The sequence below is a fragment of the Sinocyclocheilus anshuiensis genome, unplaced genomic scaffold (genome assembly GCF_001515605.1).
Source record: "Sinocyclocheilus anshuiensis isolate Anshui unplaced genomic scaffold, SAMN03320099.WGS_v1.1 scaffold993, whole genome shotgun sequence".
NCBI lineage: Eukaryota > Metazoa > Chordata > Actinopteri > Cypriniformes > Cyprinidae > Sinocyclocheilus > Sinocyclocheilus anshuiensis.
Window position 1 is genome coordinate 174,244 of NW_015557125.1, and position 11,213 is coordinate 185,456.

The window sequence follows — 11,213 nt, forward strand, 5'->3', positions numbered from 1 at the left end:
GCACACTCTCATGCACACACCCTCTCAGGCAGATATCAACACGCTCGAGTAACAGCCGATATTCCACTAACTTCTCTAATGCTTATTAGCTAATTCAATAGTATTATTATGTTTTTGCAGTGTTATTTTGGTATCATTAAGATTTTTAAAATAGATTTTAGTGCTGTATTTTCTCTTTATTTTCATTTTTATTTTCTTGTGTGTTTTTGTAATTCTTATTTATTATTGCATTTAAAAAACAATTTTTTATTAGTTTTTATATGAGTTTTAGTTTATTTAAATGGCAACAAGTTAAAATAAAATGTTTACTTTTTATATTTTATTTTATTTCAATTAACATTTAGTTTATTTCTAGTAATGAAAATGTTTTTTTTTTAATCGTTGTAGTTTTACTGTTAATTAACCACAGTAAACCTGGTATCCTAATGGACATCATTTTTGGGTCAGTTTTGTTTAAAGGGGTCCTATTATGCTTTTTCACTTTTTAAATTTTAGTCAGTGTGTAGTGTGTATGTTTGGGCATAAAAAAAGATCTACAAAGTTACAAATCTCAAAGTCCACTCCAAAGGGAGATACTTCGTTTAAAAAAATTTTTTTTAAGAACTACAACGAACGGCTTGTTTGGACTACAGCGTTGTTTTCCGGGGTTTGTAATGTCACAAAGCGGCCCATCATTAAGATTTTTAAAATAGATTTTAGTGCTGTATTTTCTCTTTATTTTCATTTTTATTTTCTTGTGTGTTTTTGTAATTCTTATTTATTATTGCATTTAAAAAACAATTTTTTATTAGTTTTTATATGAGTTTTAGTTTATTTAAATGGCAACAAGTTAAAATAAAATGTTTACTTTTTATATTTTATTTTATTTCAATTAACATTTAGTTTATTTCTAGTAATGAAAATGTTTTTTTTTTAATCGTTGTAGTTTTACTGTTAATTAACCACAGTAAACCTGGTATCCTAATGGACATCATTTTTGGGTCAGTTTTGTTTAAAGGGGTCCTATTATGCTTTTTCACTTTTTACATTTTAGTCAGTGTGCTAGTGTGTATGTTTGGGCATAAAAAAGATCTACAAAGTTACAAATCTCAAAGTCCACTCCAAAGGGTGATATTTCTTTTTTTTTAAATCCCTTTTCAAGAACTACAACGAACGGCTCGCTTGGACTACAGCGTTGTTTTCTGGGTTTTGTGATGTCACAAAGTGGCCCATTAGAATATCATTAAAATAATTCCCGCCTACAGAAATTCGAATGGTTGGTAAAGCAGTGTTTTTGAGCGGAGTACTGCTTTGTGTACAGCGTTACCGGCGAAACCTCTATCGCTACCACTTCAACAGCGCCTCCTGCTGGCAGAGAATGAGTTTGCATATATATGCCGCCTGGAAAACACTGGACTATAGTATAAATAAATTCAACTCTATAACAGTTTCACTGCAATTCATGTTATAATGTTAGAATTAAATAAAATGTTAGAAAAAATAATACATATGCACTTATCTGTACATAGTAAATGCAGTTATTTTTAAGCGGTTGTTGACATCGTATCTAAAACGTGATTTAGCCAAAAAAATAAAATAAAAATAACGTTACCACTCTAATATGTCTTGCCCCCCAAAACAAAATCAAGACATTGTAATAGAGCATAATAGGACCCCTTTAAAATGGCTTAAAAACAATACATATACATGACAAAAAAAATAATTTTAGTATTTAATTTTAAAATATACAGCATAAATATACAGTGTATTGAACATGAATATATATTGTGTTTTGAATACAAATAATAAAAAAAAAATTACTTTTTTGCTGGAAAATAAGGCAGAAATGCTGTTTAAATCAGGACTTTGTTTGAATATTTGAGTGGAGTTTAGGTCAGCGTATCTTTGCAGAATGATGGTGTTTGGTATTTTTTCCCGTTAAACACACGCATGCGTGTCGCCTGCTGCAGGTGTGTGTGTGTGTGTGTGTGTGATATGTCCAGATGTTGTTGCTGATGTGAATGTGGATCGTCTGCTCACCTGCAGCTCTTCTCCTCTGTCACGCCTCGTGTTTTTCTCCTTCACCATGTGTTGTCATTCAGCGCTTTGCTTTTGCACACGTTCTGTTGTTTCGCTCTTTTCTCCAGAGGTTTTGAAGTCGTCTTTTGATGTTGGATGAACATTACTGGGGTTTTATTGCTGGGTGTGTAATAATAACACTGATGATAATTAAACAGGCCATTTTAGAGATTAATTAAAGGCAAGTTCGTTTTAACATGCAGACGGCAGTGTGTAAATGCACTGTTTTTGCATTGTAAAATTAATCCCTTTTTATAGTTTTTATACATATTTTGGTAACAATTTACAATAAGGTCTCATTTGTTAACATTAGTTAATGCTTTAACATGAATTAACAACGAACAGTGTATTTTTACAGCATTTACTAATCTTTTTTTAATGTTAGTTCACAGTACATCAACTAATATTAACCAGATTAACTTTGATTTTAAAAATGTATTAGAAATTGTTGAGATGAACATGAACTAAGATTAATAAATACTGTATAGGTATTGTTCATGTCAACTAATATACAGTAGTTAACTAATGTTAACAAATCAAACCTTATTGTAAAGTGCAACTAATATTTTGAATTCGTTTTTGTATATTTGGTTTTTGTTCTAATTTTAGTTCATTTTTTAAGTAATTTGGTTGCTTGTCATTTTTTAAGTGTCTATATATATTTAAATAATTGAGCTCAGGATCGCAGGAAACTGGGTCAGAGCGCTTCCTCTATTCAGCACCATATGTTACTCCACCACACCCTGAGGGAAAATCACACACACACACACACTCACTCTCTCTCACACACACACACACTCACTCACTCACGCACGCACGCACGCACGCACGCACGCGACACACTAATACACACACACACATACACATACACTTACACACACACACACACACACACACATACACACTCATACACACTCATACACACACAGACACACTCATACACACACAGACACACTCATACACTCACACACACACACACACACACACACACACACACAGACACACTCCACACACACACACTTTTCTCTCGTTCCCACACACACCCTTCACTCATTCACGGGTGAATCTCATGAAAATATGTTCCACCCCAAAATCACAAGAAATGATGTTTATACGTGATGTACATGAAGCCTGTTTCAAGACCATTATGATTATTACGAAAATGATTACATCTCCAATTCTCATTATTTTAACGCACAAAAATCCCCACAAAAAAACAGCATCAGCAAATTAATCAGCATTAATAAAAGCTTGTAAAACAGTAGAAATCTCACAACGTGCACATTGCATTCGTAATGGTCTTCATTTTCTTTAACCAAAATATATTTTCTTTTTTTACATTTGATTCCGGGGTGAAAAATAATCCAGTCATGTTCTTCTTTAGGCTTAAAAAATTAGATAACAGATTTCATGTTAAGCACTTTTTTAAATGTCCAGCTCGATGCTGATTCTCATTACAGTCGTACAACTACAGTACATTTTATTTAAACCAGCATGAATGAAAGGTTGTAAAACAGTCGATATTTCACACTGCAGAACGCCTTAATGGTCCTATAATAGTCTTTAAGCAAATATAATTTCTTAGGTTTTTTGGAATTTAGATTTTTGAATTTTGATGGGGTGAAATATAATACAGGCATGTTCTTCTTTAGACTTTAAAAATTAAATATATATTTTTTGTGCATGAAAACAAAAAATGAAAATGCAATAAAATAATTTCCCTTAAAATAAGATTTTTTTTTTCAATCAAAATATATAGTTTCATATTTGTTATTTGGATACTGTTGAATATACTAGTCAACGTTAGAAGTGGATCAAAACCTTTCATCAAAGTTACCTAAAACCTAAAACCAAAATGTGTTCTTGTCTTAGGACAACTTTGATGAACTTTTTTGATCCGCCTCAAATGTTGACTACTGTATATAACAGACATGGTCTATATAAATGAGATAAATAATATTTTTTGCATTGCACTAATGAGAATTAAGGGACAATTTGTTTAATTGTCATGAAAATACAATTTTAAGCAAAATATATAAAATATATTCTCATTTTTATTGTAAATAAAACAACAACAGATATGTCCTTTAAAAATGAGATCAATCATATCTTAGGGAGGGTTTTTTTCATGAAGACAACTGAACCATTAAAAAGGTCCTTCAGATATATAAAATCATATACATATGTATGTGTGTGTGTGTGTGCGTATGTATATATACTTATACTTTCTAATCTTTTTATTTTAATATTGGGGTTAAAAATATAACTGATACATACTTTAAAATATTAAAGTTTTTAAAATATTATCATCATAATGAGAATTAGGCAGAGTTGTTTAATTGTCATGAAAATACATAAAGTCCTAAAATGGGCATCATTTACTTAATGCGCATTATATTGCTTTTTCTTTTGGTTTTGGTGTAAAGCATGACCTGTTCTCTCCGGTGTTTGTGTGAATGAGGCAGATGTGGATGTGAACCGAAGGAATGATGATTCCCGTCTGGAGCGCTGTGACCCGCCTCATTTACATACTAATCCCCGCCCCCTGCTGTTGCCACAGCAACAGGCTCGGCAATCGTCGCGGCTTTGGGGATTTTGGGGAGTTTATTTGTCGCATCTTCATAACGTTAATCATCTCTGTCATATTCATAAATGCCAGGCTGTCACAGGCTTATATGAAGTCATTTATTTCAATTTACTGACACAGACGCAGAATCAGATCAGATTTGGTGGAAATTAATCACATTAAATCGTAGATTAAGCGATAATCCCCTCCGAGCTCTTAAATACTGTAAGTGATTGGCATTGGCTTCTGAAATACCCTGGTAAAGATGATAATACCATGGCATTGTGTAATATCACAAGATATATCAACCCACAGACTCTCCTGATGGTTCATTTAATTTCATATTATGATTTGAATTTATTTATTTATTGTCATTTTTTTTTTTTTTTTAGATATATCTATATAGGTTTTTTATTTCAGTTTTAGTTTGTTATTTTAGTATATCAAGCTAAACTAAAGAAAAAAGAGAAATGTGGCCTTGCTATTTTATTAAATGTTTTGAGATACTACTATTATTTTGATTAATATTCGAATTCGTTTTTATTTTGACATTTTCTGTTTTCATTTCCGTTTAAAATTTTGATGTTTGTTTTTGTCATTTTTATCATTTTTCTATTTTCATTTTAAATTTGTAAATTTGTTTGTTTTTGCCAGTTTTATTATTATTATTTTAAAATATGTCTGTATACTTTTTATTAGTTTTTGTTTCAGTTTTAGTTTATTTTAGTACATAAAGCTAAACTAAATGAAAATGAGAAATGTTACTTTGGCAGCTATGCTGAAATAAAATTTTTAATAAAATATTTAGTGTCGTTGAGATACAACTATAAGTTTTATACATTTTTTTAATTAGTTTTTATATTGAAATTTAACATTTTTAGTAAATTTGTTTATTGTTTTTGTCATTTTTAGAATTTTTTATGTCTGTATAGTTTTTATTAACGTTTATTAAAGTTTTAGTTTATTTTAGTATATCGAGCTAAACTAAATGAAAATGAGAAATGCTGAGAACTAGCTGAAATATTGACACTAAAAATTTTATTAAATATTTTGAAATACTATTGTTATTTTTATTAATAATTGAATTTATAATAATTCTAATTGTAAAGTTTTAGTAATTTTTTTATTAGTTTTTTTTTTTATGTATATAGTTTTTATTCATTTTTATTTCAGTTTATTTCATGTTTCATGCAACTGAAATCAAATTAATCGCATTAAATCATAGATTAAGTGATAATCCCCTCAGAGGGACCCGGGGAGCCGGCTGCTCTGTTACCCAGAGATCAGTGCAGCGTCCCTGGGGAAGAGTGCTGAGCGAGTCCCTGGATTAGGCCTCAAAATCACCCGTGGACCCTCACTTCCGTAATTACGCTTTATTAATTGAGATATTGGATGATGGTGTTTACTGACGGCAGCTGTTTGGGATTTTTGTATTTTAAGAAAGGGGAAATATTGGATTGTAAAAGAGCCGCTAACGAGTATCAGAGCTTATATAATGTGAATTCATCGCACACACACACTCTCTCTCTATCTCTCTCTCTCACACACACACACACACACACACTCTCTCTCTCTCTCTCTCTCTCTCTCTCTCTCTCTCTCTCTCTCTCTCTCTCTCTCTCTCTCTCTCTCTCTCTCTCTCTCTCTCTCTCTCTCTCTCTCTCTCTCTCTCTCTCTCTCTCTCTCTCTCTCTCTCTCTCTCTCTCTCTCTCTCTCTCTCTCTCTCTCTCTCTCTCTCTCTCTCTCTCTCTCTCTCTCTCTCTCTCTCTCTCTCTCTCTCTCTCTCTCTCTCTCTCTCTCTCTCTCTCTCTCTCTCTCTCTCTCTCTCTCTCTCTCTCTCTCTCTCTCTCTCTCTCTCTCTCTCTCTCTCTCTCTCTCTCTCTCTCTCTCTCTCTCTCTCTCTCTCTCTCTCTCTCTCTCTCTCTCTCTCTCTCTCTCTCTCTCTCTCTCTCTCTCTCTCTCTCTCTCTCTCTCTCTCTCTCTCTCTCTCTCTCTCTCTCTCTCTCTCTCTCTCTCTCTCTCTCTCTCTCTCTCTCTCTCTCTCTCTCTCTCTCTCTCTCTCTCTCTCTCTCTCTCTCTCTCTCTCTCTCTCTCTCTCTCTCTCTCTCTCTCTCTCTCTCTCTCTCTCTCTCTCTCTCTCTCTCTCTCTCTCTCTCTCTCTCTCTCTCTCTCTCTCTCTCTCTCTCTCTCTCTCTCTCTCTCTCTCTCTCTCTCTCTCTCTCTCTCTCTCTCTCTCTCTCTCTCTCTCTCTCTCTCTCTCTCTCTCTCACACACACACACACACACACACACACACATATATATATATAATTTTGACAATAAAAAAACACTTTTTCAAACATTTTTGCCGTGTGTTTGTCCCACCAGAAAGAAAATAACTAGTTACTTTTAATTACTTTGCATTAAAAAATAACAATTTCACATTATTTTTCATAGATTTTCAAACTATGCATTCATGCATGATTGTTATTGTCCACAAACCCTTGCACAACAGAAGAGAAAGAGTTTGTGACCGGACTGAGGCAGAAACTAACAAAGCATACGAGTTTTCAGTAATAAATTGAGATGCATGCTAATGTTTACATGCAAACACAAAAAAACTAGTGTGCTTTTTATGGAAAGAATTAATCGGTGATTCATCATAGCCACTCATTTTTGGTCTGTGGTCTTCTGTCTGGGTGAAACTGCGCTTCCGTGTTTCGTAATGCATCAGTTCTGTCGTAACTTGCACATGTTTGATGGGTGTTTTATGCGTTTTCCCTCAGGATTATCACAGTTGCGTAACTCTAGTGGGTGAAACGAAGAACATTTCTTCAGAAAAGCAAATGCAATCTAGTGTGTGTTGAATCAGTGATGTATTTCTAGGGAAAAGACTCGGTGCGCGTCTCCAAACACAATGCAGACGCTCAGAAAAGATCGTCCAAAGCGAGGAGCCTCACGCTGGAGGATGAGGACTGGATCTGGACGGCCAATAAGAAGACGCCGCTGATCACTGGATCCAATCTGACGCGCTCTGGAAGCGTTAAAGATCTCATATACAGGTTCGACGGGCCGCCAACGCCGCCGCGCCTCGGCTCGCTGAAGATCAAACAGCAAGACGTGAGCGCACGGGATTCTGGGAAAATGAGACATGAAAGCAGAGAGAGAGGGAAGAACCAGAACCCGGTCTCCGGTGAACCGTCAGAACCAGAAACACAAGAAAGCTCAGAGCAGAAACGCCACAGCGCAGAGAAGAAGAAGAAGAGCGATGACAAACAAACGTCCCGGCGCAGCAAAGACAAAGCGGCTGTCTCTGATCCCGGTCCGGTAAGTGTCCGAGCCGCTCTCGGTTTCGGACCCGTCTCGTCCCGTCGACCGTGCTGCTTCACTGTGAATCTGAGTCCTGACACGCATGAATCTGCTGCAGTCAGCCAATCACAGCCTTTGATTTCAGACACACGCTTCATCAATCAGCCCACACTAACACATCCAGACTCGTGTCCATGTCTCAGAGCGTTTGATCTGTGCATGAGCTGTTGTTTTACTATCAGTGAGATTCTGTTTTTATATCATATACAGTCGTATTTTGAATGAATTATTATTGTTATATTTCACTTTTTATTTTTTATATTTATTTAGGTATTTTTTTATATTTGTATTTTTTATTTTAAAATTCACTTAGTTTTAGGAATTTTGTTGTGCTTTGTTGTCATTATTATTATTATTTGTTTATTTATTTCCATATCATTTCCATTTTATTCATTTTGATTTCACCTTTACTTGTTGTATATCAAGTGAAGTTAGATGAAAATGAGATGTTGCCTTGGCAATTAGCTGAAATTATTTTAAAAAATTTAGTTTTATTTATTTATTTTATTATTTTATTAAGGTTAACTTTATTTATTTATTTGAAGTTTTTATTAATATTTTGATCTGGTTTTTATATTTATGTTTTATTGATTTTATGTTTATATTTTTTCATTTTAAATGTAAAGTTTTAGTAATTTTGTTGTGTGTTTTTGTTATTATTATTATTATTAAGTTTTATATCAGTTTTAGTTTTAGTTATTTTAGTACATCAAGTTAAACTAAATAAAAATTAGAAATGTTGCCTGGGCAAGTAGCTGAAATGAAATAAGTTTGTTTTTTATATTTAATTTTATTAAGGTTAACGTTTGTTTATGTTTGTATTTATTTATTTTTGTTCATTTTAATTTATTTATGTAATAAGGGAGAGTGTACATTAAGAAAAAAAAATTCAATAAAAAAATTAAATAAAAGCAAAATTAAATAGCACATAATACACTGAAATAATCAAATTATAACAAATATTGTTATAGCTGAAAAAAACTAAACAAGTAATGAACATGTTTTTGTTTTTAGTTGTGTAATAGCCCTGAGCATGATGTGTGTGCTTCAGATGTGCATGTGTGTGTTTGTTGTGTCTCTGAGTGTTTGTAACACAACATGCATCTGATCTGCTGTAAATATAATAATCGCTGTGTTTTGGTTTATGATTGAAACCGCAGCTCTGTCCTCACACATCTGCGTTCTGATTCATGACGCTGAGCTTGATTTTCGAAGTTTAATGTTTAATTGTCTCTCACGCCGCTCTCTTTCTTACCCAGCATTCCAGCCTATACGGCGAGAAGCAGCACAGCGGCCCTCAGTCGAAGGAGGAGCCCACCACCCCCAAAATCCGCCCCAACCCCAAGTACCAGCTCTACCTGGGCTACAACGGCACCAGCGGCTCCAATGGGTCAGTGGGGGACGGCGGCGGGAGCCACGGGAATCTGCTGAGGGTCAGTTCAGTGATCCGCGGCTCCATGGAGTCGCTCTCATCCCGGGACTGGGACAGCATGTCCGACAGAGTGAGTGAAAACATCTGATTGCTGCCTTAGTGAGTAATTAAAATTTTTTAGCATAGTATGGTATGGTATGGCATAGCATAGCATAGCATAGCAGCATATTGTATAGTATAGAATAGTATGGTATGGCATAGCAGCGTATCGTATAGTATAGTATAGTATGGTATGGCATAGCAGCGTATCGTATAGTATAGTATAGTATGGTATGGCATAGCAGCGTATCGTATAGTATAGTATAGTATGGTATGGCATAGCAGCGTATCGTATAGTATAGTATAGTATGGTATGGCATAGAAGCGTATCGTATAGTATAGAATAGTATGGTATGGCATAGCAGCGTATCGTATAGTATAGTATGGTATGGCATAGCATAGCAGCGTATAGTGTGGTGTGTAGTGTAGTGTAGTGTGGCATGGTATATTATAGTATAGTATAGCATGGTAGAGTAGAGTAGAGTAGAAAACTATAATAATGAATAATAAACTATAATAGTATCTCAGGGATATTAATATGACAGAAACTAATGCACTTTTTCAATAATTTGGTAAATTCTTCCACAACAGTTATGCAATGCTTGGCTTGCATGTGTTTTAAAAATAATTGGAAAAAATAATTTATATTTTTCAATAAATAAAATAATAAATTATTTCTTTTTTAATATATATATATATATAATTAATTTTTTCATTCAACTATTTTTCATTTTTATAGGAATTATTACTATTACTATTATAAATATTATGGTGTCAGTTTAAAAAGGAACACAATGCTTTAAAGGTTCTTTCTGTCATGCTCTAACAGTACAGTAATGTGTCTGTGTTCTTTCAGACGGGCGGCTTTGAAAGTCCTCCCCGAGTTTTCAACAGTCCGTATTCGACGCTCTCGCTGGACTACAATCCCATCAACAGAATGTCTGACTTCAAGGTGAATAAACTCAGGCTATACAGATGATAGTGAGTGTGTGTGTGTGTGAGTGATTGTGTGAGTGTGTGTCCCTCTAGTGGACAGAACATGAACGTGTGTCCTACAGTCTCACATACAACACTTCACTCTCTTCAACAATGACTGTCTACTTCTTTTAGAATTATTATAGCTTCTATGACTTCAGATGAATTCAGACGGCATGGTACTGAAGCAGTGCTCTGAATGTGTTTTGATTGGTCTGTCAGACACAGGAAGTGATGTCACCCGCCGGCTCTGAGATGAGTCTGTTTGGTCTGAACAGAAGCGTGAGTCCTGTTAGCAGTCCAGCTGTGAACCACCGCACACGAGTCCCCGGATACGACAGTCTGACCCGCAGACGAGACGTGAGTCTGCGCCACAGAGAAGCAGGAAATACATATTCATCCATAAAATAAGCAATCAGTTTATATTACAATTATATGTATGTTAACTGAAATAAAATAAAATATAAAAAAATGTAAACTTATTCTATCTCATTCTGTTTCAAAATCTAAAGCTGAAATAAAAAATGACATATTTTTTTAATATTGAATATTGTATATAAATATGAAAACAAAAACTAGTAAAATGACAAAACAAAACTTACTGTAATCAAAATTACTAAAACTTTAAACAAAAATTAAAATTAAAACAGAAAATAAAAATAAACAAAAAAATTCAAAATATTAATAAAAACTTAAATTCAATTTATAAATAAAATAAATAAAAACATTTTATATTAAAATAAAATAAATGATAATATATGTAAATATAAATGTAATATATATATATATATATAT

At 33.8% G+C, this 11,213-nt stretch overlaps 1 protein-coding gene across 1 annotated transcript in view; it reads left to right on the forward strand.

Annotated features, from left to right (window-relative positions):
- LOC107677855 (uncharacterized) overlaps window positions 1–10,909 on the forward strand; it is a 48,106-nt gene extending 37,197 nt beyond the window's left edge. Inside the window, exons 3-7 of the mRNA XM_016472919.1 lie at window positions 7,390–7,399; window positions 7,490–7,930; window positions 9,232–9,474; window positions 10,300–10,395; window positions 10,641–10,909. Coding sequence (XP_016328405.1) covers window positions 7,390–7,399; window positions 7,490–7,930; window positions 9,232–9,474; window positions 10,300–10,395; window positions 10,641–10,829 — 979 coding nt within the window. The 3' untranslated portion in view covers window positions 10,830–10,909. The remainder of the gene's footprint in view (window positions 1–7,389; window positions 7,400–7,489; window positions 7,931–9,231; window positions 9,475–10,299; window positions 10,396–10,640) is intronic.
- Window positions 10,910–11,213: the final 304 nt, after the last annotated feature.